The 24,234-nt window shown below is 40.6% G+C and overlaps 1 protein-coding gene across 2 annotated transcripts in view; it reads right to left on the reverse strand.

Annotated features, from left to right (window-relative positions):
• The window catches only part of Piezo2 (piezo-type mechanosensitive ion channel component 2), a 427,547-nt gene that overhangs the window by 24,557 nt on the left and 378,756 nt on the right, over positions 1 to 24,234 (reverse strand). Inside the window, exons 35-42 of one of the 2 annotated variants that reach the window (XM_013035843.1) lie at positions 23,232 to 23,291; positions 19,226 to 19,392; positions 18,116 to 18,282; positions 10,562 to 10,729; positions 6,864 to 7,304; positions 5,734 to 5,992; positions 2,701 to 2,883; positions 926 to 1,178 (exon numbers count right to left, since the gene is read on the reverse strand). In XM_013035843.1, coding sequence (XP_012891297.1) covers positions 926 to 1,178; positions 2,701 to 2,883; positions 5,734 to 5,992; positions 6,864 to 7,304; positions 10,562 to 10,729; positions 18,116 to 18,282; positions 19,226 to 19,392; positions 23,232 to 23,291 — 1,698 coding nt within the window. The remainder of the gene's footprint in view (positions 1 to 925; positions 1,179 to 2,700; positions 2,884 to 5,733; positions 5,993 to 6,863; positions 7,305 to 10,561; positions 10,730 to 18,115; positions 18,283 to 19,225; positions 19,393 to 23,231; positions 23,292 to 24,234) is intronic. The other variant, XM_013035844.1, reaches the window with a different exon arrangement.

A 24,234-nucleotide genomic window follows, 5' to 3' on the forward strand; every position in this document is an offset into this window, starting at 1 on the left:
CTAGAAGTATCATGGCAGCCCGTGGAGCCCACATGCTTGATGGCTGAGGAGCACATATGGGCAGATGGCTTCATGAAAAGGTGTCTAGTAGGCTGTCTTCTCAACTCTGCTACATTGAACAAGATCTGTGGGGTTTCAACCCGGGCTCTGAAATCATTTGTCAAGGATTCTTCTGGGAACACTCTGGAAGAACAGCTTTGATTGTGCTCAGCAGTCCTAGGTTGCAACCTTCCTGATAGAATCCATAGCCTAGTCCTGTTTTCAAGCCCTAACTTCTCCAATGGTAAAATGACAAAGATGAGGTCTGCAAGTGTCTGCCTCAGAAGAGCAGGTTCTGAGGATGAGCATCCCCAAGCATTTGGAAATTTCCAAATAAATAATAGTTTCCATAAATATGAAGGCTCAGTTACTCCAAGAGTAGCAACTGTAGGGCAAATCTACTTTCTGATCATACTGGCTTATTAGCAAGTAATAAGTAGTTTGAAATAACTAGGTAGTTTTGTGAAAAGCCCGTACTGACTAAATTAAAATCCACTTTCAAAACACTAAGTTCTCTGAACATCATTCCAACAGAATATTTTGCCTATGCTTGCCATTTTCTTTCTTTTTTTTCCTATATACTAGGGACTGGTAATCTCCACAGTCAAAACTGGAAGTTCCTATACACTAGGGACTGGAATGCTTGCCATTTTCTAACTAGCAATGTGCTAGACCCTTTCCCAATTCTGAAATTGCTATTTAGAGCAAAGAAGCCACACAATTAGGCAAGACTTGAACTTGGATCGGACACCAGAGCATTTTCCTTTTGCGTTACAATATCCATCTCTTGATAGCACCTGATAAATAACATCACTTCCTAAGACTCACAGGTACCAGAAAGATGAGATCATTTGGTAGCTTAGCCTAGAAGCCATATGACAGATACCTCTTTTGGACCTGTTTGAAGAGAAGCTGGATCCTGGGGAGATCTGGGTGTTGCTGCTTGAGCGTTTTCTCCGGAAGGCAGCTGGCTGCTCTGGGAATGTCACGTGCACAGACTCCGCGGAGGCGGCAAGGTTGATGGACTTCAGTGAATCTGCAGAGTCTCTTCTGCCATGTCCAAGGGAGCACTCATCATTAGATTCCTCCTTGTCTGTGCCATTGTCAACAATGTCATCCTCATCCCATAGGCCATGACACTGAAGACCAAAAGTGACAAGTGAGGCCACCATTGCCAGTGGGGGAGATGGCATTCTGTCGTACAGTATGTATCAAGCCCAGCAAACCAAAGGACAGAAGTGTACAGAAGCTGCACAAGTGTCCCAGGAGAACAGAGATGACTGTCAGTAACCGGTTTGACTGATTAACAAAGGAACGATTAAGAAAGTTTTGGCAGATAGAATAAAGATGAAATGATAATCACTTGACTTGTTCTTTGAATAAAAGTACTTTCCAGAACATGTCTGTATGTTCGAAGCGAGAACTGGGAGCATTGCAATGAGCTTTGAGGACTCACCTCTGCACCCCAAATTCATCAGTACCTCTGCTTTCCATAATGGTTCTATCCCTCCCATAGCCTGCATGATGAGAAGTGACCACTGGCTCCCTCCAGGCTGATTCAGGAACAAAGCAAATATTCTACTCAAATATCAGGCAAAGCTTGTGATGCCTTTCGCAGGGCCTGGTGTTTGCTTAATGAAAATGGATGAGGAATTGGTAAAGAGAAGAAAAATGGCAGACCAAGAGGCTGAGAGCCTTGGGATCTCGTTGGAGCAAAAGGCTGCCAGTACTCCCTGTAGCCTTGTTCCTAGGCATGAAGTACTCCAACAAGGTTGTCCCCTGACCATGAGGACTGCCAGGCTCCGTCCTTTGTGACTTAAATTTAAGAGGACAAGAACTGCAGGCCAAGTGGTTGGAGACCAAGTCAGAAAATGATCAGTTCACCAAAAGAAAATATATATGTGGTGTGTGTGTGTGTGTGTGAACTCATTCCAAGCCTTGTGCCAAAAAGGATCCTAGAAACTGATATATTAGTTGATAAAATAAATTTTAAACATGTTATCAAAACAGCTAACTTTCAAGGAAGACACCAAGGTTGTAACAGACCCGTTAGTACAGAAAAAAATGCTATGGGATAATTCATACTTCATTAGCATTGAATGACACAATAAAGTTTTGTTTATGACAGTGTGTGAGAAGAAAAAACTCCACTGGCTGCTCAGGATTGCCCTGCTGGAGGTCTAACTAGAGTCATGTGGTGAAGAGTGCCCTCTACAGCAAATTGGCCACACCAATTGTGGTCTTTAGTAATAGCTAAGGGTTTCACAAGAGACCCCCTAGTAAAAGCAGTAATGCTAGAAGTAGGCAGGAAGTATAAATGGGGACAAGTGGCCTTGTGATCCATCTCTGAGTGTTTTCTGAGGTTCTAGCTGAAACAAAGGTGGAATTTGGTGTATCAGGCTAAGATACTACCCAGTACTTAGGAAGGTTTCTCAAATGTGGACTAATTATGATGAATCCAGGGGTGAAATACAGATTTACTCCAAGTTCTCTTATGGACTATTTAGAGAAAATGGGAATTAAATAGATATAACTATCATTTATTTTAAGGAGCAGAGGCATCTCACGACCCCATCCTGAAACCCAGTGTTCAAGTTCCCCAGGAATAGCACTAGGGCTGGGGTTATCGCCACAAGCTGATGAACCATAAGCGACCAGTACCTTCAAGATGGAGCGATGGAAGAACAGGGCCAGGAGCTGAATGAGGTCGTAAAGCACATAGCCCTCCTTCTTTTCCACCCCTATGATGTTTGGAGGGTGGTAAGGTTTATCCTTGTTCAGCTCCACATTCTTATTCCAGGGGAAGAATCCAAATTGGAAGAAATATTTGACCACAATTGCCACCTACATATAATGACAGAAATTCAAAGGAAATTCTTTAGGAATAGGTATATATGAGAAACACTGACAGAAACTGAGGAAAATACCCATTTCATAGTTTTGATGGGGGGGGGAATATCTACAATTATGTGAAATACCAGTATCACTGGACTTTATAACAAGAGCAATGTCTCATGGTCACATGTGTCATAAGTTGTAGACACAGTGAGGCCATCGGGCAATATGTGTTGATGCTTAGGTGACTGTCATTTCATCTCATTTTGAAAAATTAGCTTTTATACTGGTTTCTTTAGGAGGCATTTATATAGTTATTAAGTTATTACAATATGACAGGACAAACTTGAAAATGGAAGTGTTTATATGTCATGTATTGATTTAATTTGAACCTTTTGGACATTATACAGTTTGAGATTTTTTTTGTGTGTTACGTGTATGTGTGTGCATGCGTGCATGTACATGTGTGTGTACTTACACACAGAACTCAGGGCCTTGTGTGTGGCAGGTGTAAGCTCTACTACTGAGCTCCACTTCTGTATGATCCCATTAAGCTCTGAGGCATTCATCTCTACTTTCCTCCTTATCTGCTGGCCAGATCTGTATGTAAACCATTGCAAAAGAAAAACAACTACTTTTCCTTCATGTATTCTTAAGTCTGGGTATAGTTCTTGTGGTTTTTGGCATGTGGTTTATATTGTAGAGTAAACTAGTGTCAACTGGGGTTTCCATGTATTTCATCCTTCATATGACAGAAAGTGGGAGCCCAACTTAACCAAGAACATTTCTTTTTTTTTTTCTTTCTTTTTTGGTTGGTCATGGGGCTTGAACTCTGAGCCTGGGTGCTGTCCTCAGCTCTTCCACTGAAGGCAAGCGCTCTACCACTTGAGCCACAGCACCACTTCTGGTTTTCTGGTGGTTTATTGGAGATAAGAGTCTCATGGACGATCCTGGCCGGGCTGGCTTTGAACCATGATCCTCAGATCTCAACCCCCTAAGTAGCTAGGATCACAGGCATGAGCCACCGGCACCAGGTTTGAACATTTTGATTTTTAAGATGAATGTTATACAAGCAGTTCTTGTCTCCTTTGTTACATTATAGGTATCTTCCTCATCCCTAGGTGAGGAAGGGTGTCTGGAAAACTTCCTCCCAGAAAGAAGGATAAGAGAACAGAATGTTAGCCATCACTGAGGAGGGAGTCAGTACATCCCTAGAGGTGTACAATAGGAATATTCAAACAATATCTATTTTTGGCAAGACTACATGAATATCTCAATTAGAGTAATGTCTATGTACTTTTCTTTATAGCCTTTATTTTCATCATGGGAATAAGATATGTATTTTCAATGCTTTATTTTATTTTTTTGTTCAGTTGTGGGGCTTGAACTCTGGGCCTGAGCGCTGTCCCTCATCTCTTCAGCTCAAGGCGAGCACTCTACCACTTGAGCTACAGCGCCACTTCCAGTTTTCTGGTGGTTTTTATTGGAGATAAGAGTTTCATGGACTTTCCTGCCCGGGCTGGCTTTGAACCGCGATCCTCAGATCTCAGCCTTCCCGAGTGGTTAGGATTACAGGCATGAGCCACCAGCGCCCAGCTTTCAATGCTTTAAACAGTAATTGTGAGATGATTCTCTCTATATCTTGTTTTAATTGCCTGTTGAATTACTTGTAATCTTATAAAATCTCTAGGCTGTAACTGGATGTTTCTGAGTCCTGTACTTTAAGATCCACGTGCCGTGCTATTGACAGTGAAAGTGTGTCCTTATGCACCCAGAAGGAAACTCAACCTTCTTCACAAACTTACCCACACAACCAACCACAGGAGCCTGGGCATGAGGCTGTGAGGATTCCCCAGGGCTTCCTGGGACTTTACAATCATCTATGATTTCATAGGACAGTCTGGAAAAACAAGTCACTCTAGTCAGACAGGTACCCCTTCTAACGAGAGTGAGGGTAGCCTTTCTGACATTTACATTTTTATGTGCTCATTTTTGTTGGGGTATATGGGAAATATGCATGTTGTACTAAACTATATTCAAAGTGGGGTTTTTTGTGCTGTACTGGGGCTTGAACTCAGGGCCTAATGCTCTTGGTTAGCTTTTTTGCCTGGGGCTGGCACTCTATCACTTCTGGCACTTTTTGTTGGTTAACTGGAAATAAAGAGTCAGATTTATCTGCCCAGGCTGGCTTTGAACCTCCATCCTTTTGACTGGATAGGTTACATGCATGAACATGAGCCAGTGGTGCCAAATTTTCCAAGTATATTCTTTTTTTTGTTTTTTGATGCCAGTCCTGGGACTTGAACTCAAGCCGTGGGCACTGGTCTTGAGCTTTTGTGCTCTACTACTTTGAACCACAGCACCATTTCCAGCTTTTTAGTAGTTAGTTGGAGATAAATGTCTCACAGAGTTTACTGCCCTGGCTGGCTTTGAACCTGCGATTCTCAGATCTCAACCTCCTGAGTTCCTAAGTTTACAGGCAGGAGTCACCAACACACAACCCTCAAAATATATTCTTATATGTTGTTATTTCAGTGTCTATTTGTTGAATACTTGCTGATGCCAGTGCTCTGCTTGATTCTGCAAAAGACAGTTACTATCTCAGTGATTAATAATGCATCTGTCACAACAGGCTCCAATACCACCCTCACCCCCCACCATTCAACAGTTGAGAAACCCCAAGTCAATTATTTGATCTCACTTAAGATGTTCCCTTAGGGGTTTTAAGTGGAAACAGAATGGTTCCATCATTCTCTGCACGATATGTGAAATATGAAGAGGTATATAAAATGTCAGCACTAGGTAACTGATGGTGAAAATGACACGAATCAAAGAAGGCTGTGTAGGTGATGGACCTACCTCAGTATAGACGATAGCCATCATCCAGAACCGTCGGCTAGGCCGGGGGACAGACAGCATAGCCCAGAGGAAGATGAGGATGGGCAGAAGGAGTGTGATCATGGAGGCAGACACCATGTGGTTGAGGATAATCACAAAGTAGCACACCATTTCTGAGCGGGCTACCAGAGTATTGTACATGGCGTAGAACAGCAGCAAGAACCGGGGCTGGCCTACATAGAACTTCTCTGATTCTTCCAGCTCATCGTCATGGAACATCCTGTCACAATAAACATGATGAGACTCTTTTCTCCAACTGGATTTCATTCAGCATGACCCTTCTTACTGAATTCCCCACCCTATTCCTTGTCCCAACATCCTAGGCTCCCACTAATTTTTTGTTAGTCAATTTAATCCAGTTGAAATGCTTTGGGCTGGAAGTGTTCTAGATTTAAGATCTTTTTTTTTTTTTCCAAATTTTAAAATAAGGCCATAATGAAACAACTTTGGTTAGAAACTCAAGTCTAAACATCAAGTTTATGTGTCATAGTTATTGAATTCAAATAGCCAGAGGGCAACTTCAATATTATTTTGCCAAATTTGGTCCATGAAAGAAAGTTTCATGGTATGAGTTGATCTACTTCTTACATGTGGCATTTAAAGTATTTTCGGGTCTGAGATTTTCAGATTAGGATGGCTAGACTTCTTTGTGTGCTGATACTGAGGTATGAACTCAATACCTTACATTCTCACTTGGTTTTTCACTCAAACTCGGCCTCTACCATTTGAACTATATCTCTATTGCCAGCTTTTTGCTGGTTAACTGGAAATAAGAGTCTCAGGGACCTTTCTGCCTGGCAGGCTTTGAGATACAATCCTCATAGGATTAGAAGCAGGAGCCCTCAGTGTCCTATGCGCCAGCAGTGCCCAATGCAGGAGAGGAGGCCACATAGGCTCAGGGCAGTTTGGGTTGGTTCTGTGACTCAATCATGGAAGTACTAAAGGACAAGAAGTTTTAGAATTGGGAATTTGTTCTTAGTGTCTGGGGCTGGGATGGACTCTACATGAGATCAGAAGACACAGGTGAGAAATGTGTATTTGCTCACAATACAATTTGCATTGTAAGGTCATGGGCCTGCTTGTGGTCTTACTTGTTGAGCAGCAGCTCGCTAGCTGTCAGCTCATGAGTGAGCGGTGGTAGGATGCTCGACTCCAATTTGTCTGTGCGGCTGTCATCAGGGCTCACCACCATGTGGTTCTTGCCCCCAGAGTCATCCTGAGAGGCAAAGGACAGGCGCTCAAAGCTGACAGCTTTGCTGTAGGAGGGTGGGGGCTCCACATCCCCGTCATCTGTGGAGAACTGGGGCAACTCTTCATCAGGAGTGAGGCCAACCTCCTCGGCCTCTGCATCAAACTCCACCTCCTCCTCTTCCTCATCGTCTTCCTCTTCTTCTTCTTCCGGCTTCTCCTCCTCAGCGTCTCCGAGCTCTGGCTCCAGGCCCACTGCTTCCTCTTCCGCCTCCACCTCCACCTCCTCAATGGTTTCTGTGGTCCCCTGACGTGAGTATAGCATGGTACACTGTGTGGGCTCACTGTCAGGAGAGAGGGATGGGCACAGAGCACTTGTCTTAGCATCTAAACTCCCCAGGACTGGCCCAAACTCTAAACACACACCTCAGAACTCCCAAAGAGAAAACATCAAGCAAGAGAGGAAAAGAAATACCCCATTTTTTCTGCATTCCATCTGCTTTGTTCCATCAGACTAATTCCTGGTCTGCAGAAACTGCACAAACAGTAGTTTTTCTGATATAAATATGGACAGAGGGCATGCTCCCCCTTCAAAACCGAAGCAAGTCACATTCCTCTCAAGGTGCAAATTTCATCTATGCGCAGTTTTTTTTTTTAAAAACAAAATTCACAGCCATGAGCTTCAGGGTTTATTTCCAAGTCATTACCTAGTCAGCATAGCATAACTACCATTAGGTGTCTCTGAAGAAAAGAAGAATGCATAAGCAAAGGACAAGCCATGCTAGTTTGTGCCAAAGATTTTTTTTAACCAAGATGTGTTCTACTCTCAGTCCGACAGAAAGGATCCACCCAGATCTAGTGGGGATAACAGGAATGATCGATCACCAGCTGAGCCGACCAAGAGCCACTCTTCTTCAATATGACTTTTTTCTGTTTCCCACATAGGGTCTTTTTTCTTACTGATGTGAAGCTCAAATGACTACATTTCCACCACCCCTACAGTTTGCAACCATTTTTCTAGAAATCTTTGCCTTCCCAGTATGGCTTTCCTCTCAGCTGCCTGCTGCACTCCACAATGTTGTCCTTTTCTCCAGCCACCCAAAGACATCTGTTCACTATTTCTTATCCATCCCTCTTCCAGCATTTCTCCACATGCTTTCCTAGTCCTTACTTTGTCCACCCTGTAATTTGCCTCTCTTCCTTTTCCTTTTAGTCTTTTTTTCCCTCCAGCTTTCCTTATCTGCATGCAGGAAAGGTTGGAACTGAAAACAGAGCAGCCATGCAGGGATATTCCTGACATGCCTTTGTTACTCTGTCCTTCCTGTTGGGAATTGAGGAAGCACATGGACTTCCCCCATCCAAAAAGAAGACAGGATTATTTGGAGCCTGGTGGAGGTGTATATAATTTGTTGTATCCTGAAGTGTGCATTACTGTCTACATGACATGCATGAGCAAGTAGGTCCTAGAAACATGATGATTCTCAAATGCACAGGTTGAATCTATTTTTCTTGGTATGTAGTCATGCCAATGAGCATGCATGAACATGGAAGGCCCCGTGTGGCAGCCTGTGACAGAACTAGGTCTGCAGGAACCCTTGAAGCTTGATCAGGACTTTGGCCCTAAGAACATACATCATATAGACATCTCTGGGAATACCAGGACTAACCAGAGGGTCACTAGACTCACCTCCATTAGATAGCTCTGTAGGAAGCTGGGACATTGCCCCACTCACTCCCCCAGGGATTTTCAGATCACAGAGCAACTCTACCCAAGTTCTGACTTCCCAATAACTGGAAGTCATGATAAGCACAGTTCCTAAGGTTGGGGTCATGTGAGTGTCTGAAGGCTGAGGGTTCCTTCAGAATTCAGCAAGCTCCAATCAAACACCTGGCCCGCAGCGTGCAGTGTTGCAGTGATACACACAGCTGCTAAAAAAAAAATCTATGTGAGCACCCTCAGATTTGTCACCATGAGCTATCTGAGTTAATTTCTTTTAGACTGGATCATTTTCATGTCAGGATAGGCACAACCTAGCTGATGTCCTTGACCCTGCTAAGATTGTGTGTGTGTGTGTGTGTGTGTGTGTATATATATATATATATATACACATGTATATATATATATATATATATATACACACAAATATTTGTATATTTGTATATGTGTATATATGTGTATATATGTGTGTGCGGGCCCTGAAGCTTGAATTCAGGGCTTGGGTACTGTCTCTGAGCTTTTTTGATCAAGGTTAGAGCTTTACCACTTGAGCTACAGCTCTACTTCTGGTTCATTTGGTAGTTAATTGGAGATAAGAGTCTCACAGTCTTAGGTTGGTTTTGATCCTCAGATCTCAGCCTCCTGAGAAGCTAGGATTACAGGGTGAGCCACTGGCACCTGGCCTCTAAGGCTTATTTTTTTTAATGTCTTTACATTGTTTACAGCTAATTCACTTCTAAGTGGTTACTTTTTTGGGGACAGAACTTAATGAAAAAACGTAAGCCATTGTATCAGAATGAAAATTAAATAATGAAGTTCAACACAAACTGTTAAAACTAGGAGGGCAGGGTTGAAGAAGGGCAACTTATAGTGGGGATGATTTTGATCAAACTAGCTTATATGCATGTTGTAAATATCACAAAGAAACCAGTTTGTACAATCAATGTATGCTAATAAATACTTCCAAAAATTCTTTGCAAACAAAACAAGTTATAGCCTACAGTGGGGATATATTCTAAATAATATTCTCTTCAAAAGTCAGTGGTAAACGTTCTGGCTTTTTTTTTTTGGTGGAGTTTGAACTCGGGGCCTCCAATTGCTAGGCAGTCACTCAGCCTTTTTGGGCCATGTCCCCAGCCTCTTCGCTTCAGTTTTCTGGATAGGCTCAAAGCCGTGCTTGGGCTACCCTGGACCATGATCTTCATATTTGTACTTCCCATCTAGCTAGGATGACAGGGACATACCCCTAGGCCCAGTTTATAGGATGAGATGGAGGCTCATGAACTTTTCATCCAGGTTGGCCTCTAATTTAAATTTTCTCATTTTTGCCGCTTGAGTTATTTGGGAAGATAGGTGAATCATTTGCTTGGCTATGACTTTTAGGTTGGCTATGACTTTTAGGTTAGCCATGCACATAAGACATTGACAGGTTTATTCTGCTACAACTAAAAATGGCCATGCATGGCAGATTTTCAGATTTGTTCTTTTTGTATAGTATGTATTGCTAGCAAAATCATAAGAAAAAGTTTTCTATAATTCCTGGGGTTTCTCCCTACGAGAGCTACTTACAAAATCTGTAAATCAAATATAGGAAGCATACTTTTAAATCTTTGCAGATATCAAGGGGAGGACAATGAGTATTTGCAGTCAGGATTTTAAATAATGTCCTAACAGACAAAACTGAGGTCAGGTTGGTGTCATGGAACAGGGTCCTGGGAATAGTCAGCCTCAGAAGGGGCTGTAGTTGTATTTTTGTTAGTCATGCAAATGCTTCAAAAGAAAGATAAGAAAAAAAATGACAGACATGATAAAATTTATCTTTGCAAAGACATCAAGGGAGAAGATCACATTACAGAACAAAGCATGCATGAATGAGTTAAGCACCTTGATGCTAAACTGCCACTGTCAGCTGAAGAGGAAGACATGTCCATGCTGAGCATTTTACGGAGCCTAGGCCGAGCACGCTCGCTTGTTTTAGGAACGGGGTCTTGTCCATCTAAGTCATCAAGGGTGGACTGCCTTGAGAACAGCAGGGTGGCTTCAGTGTAGCAGCTAGCAGCGCAAACAGTTATAGAAACACAGAGTTAAAAGACCACTGGTCCATCTGCTTATACACGATCAACCGACCTACACACTGCCATGCAAACCACACACAACACCACCACCACCACGCACAATGAGGACCACATAGCAGGGGCTCTGGGGCAGGGGAGGACCTGTTTGGCAGGATAATAAAACACAAGAAGGCTGGAATTAAAAAAACAAAACCAAAAATAAAACATTGGCTATGATAAATGTTCAAATGACACTCTCTGGGTGGGCCAGGGAAACAGAGTAATTACAAGTTCCAATAGTTCTCTTGAAAGGCAGTATTTATATCATTGTAAGATTGCAAAGGAATTGTTCTTTTGTTTTTGACAAAAATGCATTTTATTTGAAATCAAACCACTAAGCTCATTGAGAGCATTTATCAGCCCAATTGCTTAGGCAAAAATTAACTACTTATATAATTTGAACAACCGATTTTAGCTTTTTCTTTTTAAAAAAAGTTCTCCAAAATGAGAGCAGAATGTTCAGGAATAACACAATAAACTGACTTTTCCACCCTGTTTTCTGAGTGATATTTGGTCAAGCCAAACTAAATGTACATAGAAGAGATGCTGGTTTGATATACACCTAGATATCAACCAACATCAAAAATCAAATAAAGTGCTAACAGAAAATAATAAAGGAATTCTAGCAATGCCAGGTTAATTTTGTCTGCTGTTTTATTTTGCCTAATTTCCATTTCAGATGTTTTAGGACTGATTGTATACTATTAGGAAGAAAACCATTTGCTAAAATTTGTGTGTCTTGAGAACCAACAGGGCAGTAGTGGGAGAGGCTAGACAGCTTCCAATGATCATCGCCCCTTCAAATGTGGGAATATTTTTCAGAACGGAACTCAAGCTATCTGGAGCAAGTTATATGCTACTATATTAACTTTATAAGGGAAATAACATCAGATCTCATCAGTCAACCATTAAAAAAAAGTTTGACACTTTACTTCTGAATTTAAAAGAAATCTCTACCATTCCATCAAAGAAAACCTGGATGTACTGATTAGGTTCCCATCCTGACACCATCAACTATACTCTTAAGGTAAAAGTTCTTGAGGTGGATGTGAGAGGATCAGCTATAAAAGGAGCAGGCCACCCTGAGTGACTGTCCTCACTAGGGGAGGGTGACCTCACAGTCACTAGGCCTGTCCCAGGAATGAAGGATCAGAATGCCAGTTACCACTGGAAGAGTCTCTCCTGGAGAAGACACTGCACTTCTCCAACATTATAGCCTCAAGGAGACCTTAGTGTTGATCAGTTTCTGCCTGGAAATTTGAAAGTTCTAAGGTATAAAGTGAAAATGAGGCTCAGCACAAAAACTCACTCAACTCCCAACAAAACAAATTTAGTGTGCCTCTCCTTTCTTTAGTTTAAAAATTAGTCAAAATATATTATAGACCCATTTTTTAATGGTGCCAGTTTTCTAGTGTAATTGTTGATTTAGCACTTTACGACTTTGACAGTTTTACTACAAGGCTTTCAATGATTTTCACTATCTCCTAACTCACAATTTTTATCTCCTCTACTGTCTCTCCCTCCTTCTCCTTCTCCCTCTCCCTCTCCTCCCCCTTCTCTCTCTCTCTCCCTCCCCCCTCTTTCTTTCATGCTGGCATTGAGGCTTGAACTCAGAACTTGAGCGCTGTCTCTAGGCTTTTTCACTCAAGGCTGGTGATTTACCATATAAGCCACAGACTCACTTTTGGCTTTTTGGTAGTTAATTGGAGATAAGAGTCTCATGAACTTTTCTGCCAGGTCTGACTTTGAATAATGATCACATCTCAGCCTTCTAAGTTGCTAGGATTATAGGCTTGAACCACCAGTGTCTGGCTAAATTAGTTTTTGATCATGAGTATAGTCTCAGATCAAATTAAAAACCAATCACATAACTTTATTTTAACCAGCCTTTTCCCCTTCTTTTTCTTCCTAAGTTTTGATGTATATTCAGTTAATTTAATTAGTCATGGTATAAATTGTACAGAGTTAAGAACCACTAGTATAGGAATCATGTAGGTTTTACTTTATGAACTAGTTCAGTTTACTTTCTTCTCTCTCTATATATCAAATATATATTATATATATGTATATCAAATCTATATATTCAAACCAGGGTTTCAAGTAGGGTTTTCAGGAAACTGAAGAAGTCCCTAATTTTTTATGAAAATATTTCACAATTTCACACTGATATGTGTTTTCCCTCTTTGGAAGACAGTGCACAGGTTCATGAAATTTCAAAAGGGATTAATGTTACCATTACCCTAAATGTACTAACTCATGAAGAAAACCTATGCCATTAATTTTCCTTTTCACTTAGATATCGTAGGGACAAAACAATCCCTTTATTATAAGATAATATAAACATGTTAAAAACAGGCATTTAAGAAAATATTATAAATCACATTAAAGATAACATTCTTTCTTTTTTGTCTCTGCTGGGGCTTAAACTCTGGCCTTGGGCACTGTCCCTGAGCTCTTCAGCTCAAGGCAAGTGCTCTACCACTTGAGCCTTAATGCCCATTTCCGGCTTTTTTGCTTATGTGGTGCTGAGGAATCAAACCCAGGGCCTCATGCATGCAAGGCAAGCACTCTACCACTGAGCCACCTTCCCAGCCTGAGACAGCGTACTTTCTTGAAGGAAAGATGCAGTGTAAAATAGAATAACATATTGTGCATTTTATGTAATCATATTCTTCATTGTGTAGAAGGAAATAATTTCAACTATGAATTTATTTTTATGTAAATAGGGCAGAGCGATCCAAACCTTTTTTATTTTAGACCTGACAAGTTATAGTATGGGTTAGACTCTGTCTACTTTGCACATATACAGAACAGCTTTGTTCAAAGACTGAAGGCAGTAGACATTAGTAAATGTGAAGCAAAAGTGGATGGATGGATGGATGGATGGGGTGAGTAAATGGATGTGAGATTAGACAGACAGATGGGGAGATGGACTAGAAAGTGGGTGGGTGAATGATGAGTGAATAGATGAATGGTGGATGGATGGAACATTTCTTGGAAGATGTGTGCCTAGAGAAATTTTTTCTCATTCTTCCATTCTCTTTCATTTAAACAAGTTTTTGTTTATAAATAGGTTGTAAAGTGGGTGAATATGGAAACTTGTAGTTATAGCTCAACACATTCAGAATGTTCCTTGCCTCTGCCCACCATCCTGCTGAATACCTGCACATGTGAATTCACCTGCTCATATATTAGCACTATGATGGTTTCTGTTCTGTTCTTATTATGGTGCTAGCAACCAATCCTAGGGCCTCACACATACTCAGCATGCAGTCTGTCACTGAGCTACATCCTCAGCACTGTCCACTCTGAGAGATAAAGTGGAATACATAAGAGTTTAGAAAGAATGAAGGTAAAATGAATTTTACATTTTGGCATTAAAGTGATTTAAAGAGAGAACAAAGATTCCATTGAAGTATATTGATTTATTGATACAAAGAGACCTATTACTAAAAAGAGTAAACTTAAGAAGATTGGTGGGTCTCCAGAATATGGAAACAAGAGTTTTTCTCTTTGTTGTTCTTTTTGTTTTCTTTTATTTGTCTTTTTTGCTCATTTATCTGTCTTTGGGAGAGTAAGGGAGGCACAGAAATGGAGGGACAAAGAGTAAACAAATTAAGCAATGGAACTCACTAGACACTATGTTGAAAATGAACTATACAACTTGAGGGTGGAGACAGGAGGGGAAAATCTAGGAGGAGGGAGGGAGAGAAAGGGGTAACATTGTTCAAAAAGAAATGTACCAATTTATGTATGGTATATTCATATGTATAGGTTCAGGAGGAGGTGGGGGAGGGTACAGAACTCCAGGGAAAAGGGTAAAATAGTACAACAGTAGAGCTCACTGGACCATAATGAAGGTGAACTATACAACTCATGGGTAGAGATTGGAGGGACAGGGAGAGAGTGAGGCAAAAGAAGACACTGTACAAAAGAAAATGTATTCATTATCTGGCTCATGTAATTGTCATCCCTCTGTATATCACCTTTATTATAAAAATGAAGTAAAATTTTAAAAAGTGATAGAGTGCTAGCCTTGAGCAAAAGAGCTCAGGGACAACATGCAGGCCCTGAGTTCAAGCCCCACAATCTACCAAAAAGAAAAGATACTCATTACCTGACTTATGTAACTGTAACCCCTCTGTATATCACCCCTTTATAATAATAATAATAATAATAATAATAAAAATTGGAATAAAAGGATTAAAAAGGAAGATTGATGGCTTCCAAATACAGTTACCATGGTTTGAAAAAAAATGGAAATAAACAATTAGCTTGTCTCAACAAAGACCAGGAGAAAAGGCTAAAAGTCCCTTTAAGAATATCTCTATAAGACACAGGATGAGAGGCTGGGAAGGTGGCTCAGTGCTAGAGTGCTTGCCTTTCATGCATGAGGCCCTGGATTTGATTCCTCAGCACCACATAAGCAGAAAAAGCTGGAAGTGGTGCTGTGGCTCAAGTGGTAGAGTACTAGCCTTGAGCTGAAGAGCTCAGGGGCAGTGCCCAGGCCCAGAGTTCAGACCCCACAACCGACAAAAAACAAAACAAAACGAAAAAATGACACAAGGATGATCACCAGGTCAAGGGTATCATATACATTTTTTTGTAGCTTTTGGTATTGCTTTTTGTTTCAAAAATTAGTAACTGAGAAATGTGGAAATGACTGGGTAGAAAGAAAATAGACTAGAAAAGTTTATTACCATGTTACATTATTTTCCTAACCATCAATAATTTGATTAAAATATTCAAGGTATGTTAAACAGAGTCTCAAGTAGGAAATAAATGGTTGACCTAGGAATCCTGGATGGTTTTCTGCCCTGTGTTATTCTTCTCACAGAAATACATACTAGCTGAAATATCCATGACTGTGGAACTTGAAAATGAGCAAAGGTTATCCTCAAACTAGAGGGAAAACAAAATCTCTTTTATTATCCCTGAAAAGAGTTTACAAGGGAGGACAGGAAGAAATATATCCATGAATTGCTTTATCTGTACAAAAAAAATCACATTTAAATCAATACATCACAAATTCCTTTAAAATTAAAATGAGACCACTATAGATACTATTTTTAAAACTTGAGTTTTGTATATGTACTACACACAGATGTGCACATATAGCAATAACAGATATATCTATAACAATGATATTTCCATGCTAATAAATAGAAATTTATTTGTATCAATAGATAATTGTGGAATAGCAAAAAACCAGAGAAACCAAAGTATTGAAATTGAGTAAATGTGAAATAGCACTTTAAGGTAAAAGGAAAAATTATTTTTAAACCACCTCTCCCAGATATTTCAATTTTGATTTTCAGTTTCTATTTGGGGATTTGGGGTTGGGTATTGATTGAATGGTCAGTTTGTACCTATGCAAGAGAAACATTGCCCAAGGCCTTTAGTCTCTTCCTCTACCCAGCAGCTGAAGATGGCCTGCACTTTCTCACCTCAGCAGGTGCTAAAGGAGGCAATGGCTATGTCTCAGAGATTCTTCCCAGGCTCACATTACATAGGGGAGGTCCTTATCTATTTGTGTTGGGCCTAGAATTGAACCCAGGAAGTGGTCTAGAATAGGTGTTGTTCAACAAAATTGATGAAAACAAAAATAAATAAAGGTGTCCTCTTAACAATCAGAAGACTACAACATGTAATTCTTTTAGTCAGCTAATCAACCTAGGCCATGCCCATTTTTCCTTCTAAGGCAGAGACTTCTGCCTTAACTCAGAAACTAACTCTCAACAATCAACAGCAGTTGTGTAGAACATCATGGTGCAATGGTTACTGAGGCATTTCTGAAACAGGTGGAAAATAGACGCAGGAAGAGGCTACAGGAAAGCAGCCCACATTATTGTGGTCAAGAGTTTGGGCTCTGAATTATTTACCATAGCTAAGATCTGGAACCAACCCGGATGCCCCTCAGTAGATGAATGGATCAAGAAAATGTGGTATAGATACACAATGGAATTCTATGCCTCCATCAGAAAGAATGACATTGCCCCATTTGCTAGGAAATGGAAAGACTTGGAAAAAATTATATTACGTGAAGTAAGCCAGGCCCAAAGAAACATAGGTCCCATGGTTTCCCTTATTTGCAATAACTAGTATATGTCTGAGTCAAGCAGAAAAGGTCAGATAAGTAGATGTTAGGGGAATGAACCCCAAGATAAGTACTCAAATTTTTTTTGTCTTTTTTTCCTTTCATGCGATTGTTTCTAACATATTTATAAGATGATTTCTATGTTGCTTTGTATGTCCCTCCCCCACAGTATAACCCATACTTTCACTGTTTTTGATGTTGGTATAATTTGTGGAGGGGAAGGGAAAAAACAAACCGGTAAAAAAACAAACAGTTTAACTAGGAATACAGGTGGACCCATTGCAACAATGGTTATGTCGAAAAACAAACTTAACAACTTTGGTTGGGGGTGGAGGAAGGTTCCGTTGTGGGGAGGGGAGGAGTGTGGGAAGGGATGGGAAGGGGAAACAAGAGGAGGCAACAATGCTTGATAAGAAATGTACCCGTTATCTTGCCCATGTAATTGTAACTCCTCTGTATGGTATTCTCACATTTAAAAAAATTTTAAAAAATAATAAAAAAAAAAGAGTTTGGGCTCTGAGCTGGACCAGGTGATTTGAGATCCTGTGTCTGTTTTTATAGACTTCCTAATTGTGTGACTTGGAACATTTTTTGTAACTGCTCTGTAACTTAATCTTATCTTTGAAAACTCTGGGTGGTGATGGCACACAGCATCTGATAAGGTGTCAAAGCACAAAATGAGCTCACAATGCTGAGTGCTGCAGACACTGCCACTGTCGGCATGGAGTCAGTTTGCCAGTTCTGCTGAGAAACAGTGCCTGTGCCTGTCAGTAAATCCCAGAGAAAAAGGAAACAAGTTAACAGCGAAACCTTGAAGTAACCATGGTGAAAGGAAAACTTTAAGGAAAGCAACAGATGGCAGAAAATACCAGGGCAGAAGATTCTTGATTAAGCAGGCATTTTGGAAGGTAACAAATATTAGCCTAACACAAGAGTAATCTGGAGGTTGGGCAGGGCCATTCCTATTTGCTTCAAGCTTGGCAATCTCAGCACTGTGCATGTGAAGTGTACTCATATTTATTACCACTGTCTGCTTTTATTTGATTCTGTCTAGGGGACAATGCTCTTTTGACATTGCTGTGTAGTAGGTGCAGGTGATCTGCAGGGCCTGGGATGCTGTGCACATTTTTAACTAACTTTCATTTTATCCATTCATTTCTCAGATGTGATGACATCCACCTCATTCACCTGGTGCAAAGAAAACCCACTTTTTAGAAAGTGAAATACCTGGAGATACTGTCATGGGAATCTAAGCTATCCATCCTGTGGGCTGCTTGGGCCCCAGAGGCAGCTCCAGGGTGCTCGTCGATTGTGTCCAGCCCCGACTCTCTGGAGAGGTTCATAATGTGGTTCTGGTAGTACATGTGGATGCTCTCCCGCGTCGGCACATTGCCCTGTGGAGAAGGGGGCATCACCACCATTCCTATGGACCACTATACACCAGACTGGCCATGCTCAGCACTTTTGCATACCTGGTATAAATACTGACACCATGCTAGGGAAAATAAGGATTAATGCCACTCATTTATAATCATTTGTGTGATTCAATATTACTAATAATTCTAAGGAGGAAAACCCTTTGTACACATAGGCAATTGTGTCAGTTATAGTTACATTTTCAGAAACAGGCTACTATTTTAAAATACAATCTATAAACCACCCGTGACTATGATATACTTTGTCTTACACACATCCTAATTTTCCTAAGATTAATTGAAATCCTTTATCGAATACGGCAAAGTCTCTGAGGAGGGGAGAAGAGAGAATGAGTAAACTGGAAGTTTCTCCAGACTGTGTGTGTGCAAGTGTGGGTATGTGCACAAGTGTGTGCCTTATGTATGAATATGTAAACATGCAAGTGCATGCCCGTGTACACATATATGCATGTATGTATAGTGTTTGATTATGTTACCTCCAAAAATAAAATGGATTAAAATATACAGTATAGTATAGGGTCATGTGCAAGGTAACAACTTCCTGGTGAGAACAGCTTATTTTCCTCCCTTTTAAAACTTACCTTACACAGAGTATTAAAAACAGGTTGAGCATCCCTTGTCTGAAATCTGAACTCTCAGATGTTCTGAAATGAGCATTCCTTGAGTGTGGACATGATGGCACAGTGGCTTATGTAAAGATCAGTCGAAACTTGGGCACACTAAAAATGCTGCATACAATTTCAGGCTGTGTGTATAAGGTGTATATGAAATACAGACTTGTGCCCTTCCACCCAAGGTACCTCATTATGTATATTCAACTATTCCAAAATCAAGAATAAAGGAGTTGGAATCCTTGGAATCTTTTGGCAAGAAGCCAAAATAATCATGCCCATAGTGTTACCTTCTTAATCTCTCTGGTCAGCATGCACCTCTCAATCCTCAGGACAGTAGATATGTCGATGTGCTCCCTTGAAATGGAGTTAAGCCAAGTGGTGAAACTATCCACTGTTGCCAGGAACAGGACCCAGGTGAACTTCAGAATGTTAAATATCCTCTTGATGATGTTATCTAAGAGAAACAGCACCATTAATGATTTTGTTGTCATGCCGGGCTGTAAGGCTTTATTAACACTATACTTGGGTTTTGTCCTGTATTCCTGAGAGGAATTCCTGAACCAGAGGAGGGGATGGCATCTGTGTAGCTTTTTATAGATTCAGTGGCAGATGGAATCTGTAGTGTTTGACCAGCAATCAGAAAAATAGCCATCCCTGAGTGTCCATGGGGGATGATTCTAGAAACCCAGCAGATAAGCCTCATGGGTACTTAAGCCTCCTATGTAAAATGGTGTATTATTTACATAAAATTTCCACATGTATCCCCATGCTTTAAATACTGCTATAAATGTATTGCCTAAGAAACAATAGCAAGAGACAAAAGCCATTGTGTGTTCAGATGTATTTTTTTCCAACTATATGTTTTTAAATCTGGAGCTAGCTGAATTTATGGAATGTGGAACCTGCCAATAAAGAAGTATGACTGAAGTTTTTAGATTTACTAAAAGTGGAAATGCACCTCCTATTGACACCAGGAGAGAAACAGCTTGAGTTTTTAATGATTTTCTATACTTGTTCTGCTCTTCAGAGTTATTAGAAGCAATTCTGTTGATATAGTCAGACTTCAGTGCATCTTTTTCTGTCTGAGTTTCAGTCAAACCATTTTAAAGCTTTTTTTTCCCCCAATGAGTTCACTACATGGACTAAAAGCTATGTGTATTTTGTTGAATGATTTACCTTCCCCTGACTTGGGCTCACCACAAAATTCTGCACCTGGGATTGGTCTTTCCCACCAATCGAAGACGTGAGAATTGTGCTATAGGTGGATTTTTGTCCTATTCTGTGACTGTGACTGGGAAATAGGGAGCTGTCACATGATAGCACAGTTCAGAGTACAAACATGCTCCAAGTATTAACAAAGCTAACAAGCAACCCCCCAGCATGCTAAGAAATTTTATATATGTGCTCTTGACTCCTGGGGAAAGTTTGAGGTGTTTCCACAGCTGGGGACCTTATTCTTTGGAGTATTAGTGTTAAAAAGAAAGTAAATCTTGTTACTTACAACCACATGGATGAACATAAAGGACCTTATGTTAAATGAAATAAGCCGAATGATGACAAATGCTGAATGGTCTCATTCATATATGGAACCTAATCTAGTCAAACTCACGAAGTAGAATGGGATCCTGGGAAGCATGGGAATGGGCATGGGAACAGGTAGTTCAAAGAGTATATTCTTGTAGTTATACAGAATGACTCTGTGTGTTACGTATGCATCAGTTATTAGAAATAAAAATAATGCTGGAAATTTACCACTGAGTAGACTGTATGGGCTCACAAAAGAAGTTGATTCTGGAGGTGATGGTTAGGGTTACTTGCTGGACTGTAGTAATCACTTCAGTATATATAGATTTATTGAAACAGTATGTTGCATGACTTAAATATAGGGAATCGAAATATGGGGAGGGGGATGGTACTAAGACCTTCATAACTAAAGGCCTTCCAGGAGTTGCATTTTAGGAAGCTGGAAGAGAGTACCTTTTGTTAGGCAAAGAAGGGCAGGAGAGACCACAGGAAGTGAAATGAAATAAGGTCCTAACAGATGCCACAGAAGAGCAATTCTGAGAGATACCATGAATGCTAAACCTCTTTCCTTACCCCTGCTGCCTTAAAAATACCTTGGCTGATGCATGTTGCCACATTAGCATGGTTGGACCTACAGCTGCTTCATGTAGACACAAAAGGGAATTTAACAGGGCTAAATTCATGAGTGCACTTCTGCAGCCTCCTACTTTTTGTTGTTGTTGTTGGTGATGGTGGTCATGGAGTTTGAAGTCTGGGCCTGGGCTCTGTCCCTGAGCTCTTTAGCTCAAGGCGAGTGCTCTACCACTTGAGCCTTAATTCCCATTTCCAGCTTTTTCTGTGTATGTGGTGCTGAGGAATTGAACCCAGGGTCTCAGGCATGCGAGGCAAGCACTCTACCACTGAGCCACCTTCCCAGCCCCCAGACTCTTACATTTTTGAGAACTTAGTTTTTCCTACTATTTATGATTACTTTTTTTAAGTGGTATTTATTAATGGTCATTAAACATTTTATTCCTTTTTTCTTCACTTGTTTGTTCAACAATAATTTACTGTATATTTCAAGACACATGTCCCTATTTCACCAGAAGTGGTGAAAACAAACACAATGCTGTATTTCAGATTTGCTTTGCTAGAGTTGATATTAAAGCCAAGACCTCTACATTGCAGACTCAAGAATTGAGTAGAGCCGTAGAGGTAGTGATCAAGAACACAGATTCTGGATTCAAACTGCTAGAATACAAATTGCAGCTGCATTTTTCTGTGCTGTGTAGTCTTGCAGAGGTTAGTAAATCTCTTGTTGGCAGAGTGACTCAAGTGGTAGAGCACCTGCTAGCAAGTGGTAGGCCTTAAGTTCAAAACCCAGTACTGCCACAAAAAGAAAGTTAGCAAATTTCTTTATGCCTCAGTTTCCTTCTCTGTTGAATGAAGAAGACAGTTTTGAAAGAGTTAAACAAGTTACTATAGCTAAAGAGCTTGCAAAAGTGCCTGCCAAACAAGATTTTTCAATCTGAAGTTGTTGGATACCACCATTGTATAAAGCATTCTAACAATAGCACAATATCACAACCAATTTGTGGAAATGCAACATCTGAATAATGGATGCTAAGGATTCCTGAACTAGAATATGGAATCCTTGGAAGTTCAATATTTGCCGCAGGAGTAGGAGACAATCTTGGGACAATCCTGTCTGCTAAGTACTGTGTGCAGTCATTCTAAAGGTCAAGATGGAGATATTGATATTTCTGACCTACTGAGCACATTCTTTCATAGATTTTGTTTTGCCTTTATTTTTTCCATTCTGCATGGAGAAACCATCCTCCATATCATAGAACAGAGTGGTATTGTGACTGCACCGAGGTGAGTAAACCAGGCTTCTATCAATCTCTGCTTCTTGGAATTCTGAGAAAGTCATACTTGGCTCTCCTCTCCTAAAATGAACAGCTTGCTCTCGAGCTTCTGGAGCACTTAGATTCTCCCAGTCCCATTCATCCTACGCTCACTTTCTCCTTTCTGCATTCATTCAATAATGTATGGTGTAGGGCTGGGAAGGTGGCTCAGTGGTAGAGCGCTTACCTTGCATGCCTGAGGCCCTGGGTTCGATTCCTCAGCACCACATAAGAAAAAAGCTGGAAGTGGCACTGTGGCTCAAGTGGTAGAGCGCTAGCCTTGAGCTGAAGAGCTGAGGGACAGCACCCAGGCCCAGAGTTCATGACCGTCGACAAAAAAAAAAAATAATGTATGGTGTATTTCAGCTAGAAGAGAGACTTTTGAGTGCTCCTAACACAAAGAAATGATGGATTTTTTGAGGTAATAGATGTGTTAACTGCTCTGATGTTATCATCACACTTTTATACATGTATCTAAATATCACACTATGCCCCATAATACTGTGGTCAATTAGAAAAGCTAGCTTGAAAAGATGGAGCAATGAAAAGGAAAAAAAAATTAATGGCCAGTATTTTTTGTGCCTTTATTCTACTGGCTTATGTGAGGCATAGCACTTGTTTCTAAAACTCCCTTTTAGAAGTACTTGCATCAGGAATTTTATAAACAGACAGCAATCCAGCATTTCACCCAGTGGTGCAAAGGTCAGCTCTGCTCTCAGAATCACTTCACAGTCTTAGCAGAGATGAGATACTGGAGGCTGCTGATTACTTCATCTTAGTCCAGAAACTCTGGACTAAGGTCAGACCTCTTTACATTATCTGCCATCTGGCCAAGAATCAGCTTTAAATTTATTACCATTTACCTTTGCCTTTATTTTCTTACCTGGTCCATCAGATTTCTTCTTGATTGGCTCATCCTCATGGTCTTCCCATTCCACTGGACCTGCTAAGTGAGTTCAACAAAGATGAGATAGATTCCTTTTACAGTAATACAATAACAATACTACTGTTACTGTTAGTCTTGGTAAGCTTATATGTCATTTTTAATATTTTTCTTTGAGTAATTCTCCCCTATAGTTATCATCTTGAGACTTCAGGAAGGACAAGATCAATCAGTAAACATCTTGGAACAACAGCAGAAATTGTCCCACAGACAACTTAAGCCTTCTTACTGTGACCAGACACCACCCAACATCCTGAGATACAAATCAACCAGTAATCTGAGCATACTTTGACCTGAACCATCTAATCACATACGCCTGGCCCTTGACCCCATCTTTCTTAAAATGTACACAAATACCCCAAAGGCAGTTTCAGTGTCACTTAAGTCTGCCTTTCTTTCCTATAAATCATTAGTGCTCCTCTCTCTATTTTGAGTATAGGGGCAGGGACAGGTGGCCCAGCTTAGATTAATTGAGAACTTCAGAACTGGGGCTTTTCACCCAAAACTCCAGTTTCAAATTTTTAAAAAAGCAGTAATGTCCTTGGAGTGAGCTGGTATAGGAAATAAATTTTTCTTTATGTGACATATGTATGGCTATACATAAACTTCCCGGTTTTGAGAACCTGTTTTGTACAAAGTATGTGTTCTTAGGCTGGGAAGGTGGTTCAGTGGTAGAATGCTTGTCTTGGATGCATGAGGCCTTGGGTTCGATTCCTCAGCACCACCTAAGCAGAAAAAGTCAAAAGTGGTGCTGTGGCTCAGTGGTAGAGAGCTAGCCTTGAGCTGAAGAGCAGAGGAAGAGCCCCATAACCAGCAAAAATAAAAAATAAAAAAAGAAAGAAAGAAAAAAAAGTATGTGTTCTTAACCTTTGCTATACTTACACACACACACACACACACACACACACACACACACACACACACACACACACACACACACACA

This window comes from Dipodomys ordii, unplaced genomic scaffold (genome assembly GCF_000151885.1).
Source record: "Dipodomys ordii isolate 6190 unplaced genomic scaffold, Dord_2.0 Scaffold226, whole genome shotgun sequence".
Taxonomy (NCBI): Eukaryota; Metazoa; Chordata; class Mammalia; order Rodentia; family Heteromyidae; genus Dipodomys; species Dipodomys ordii.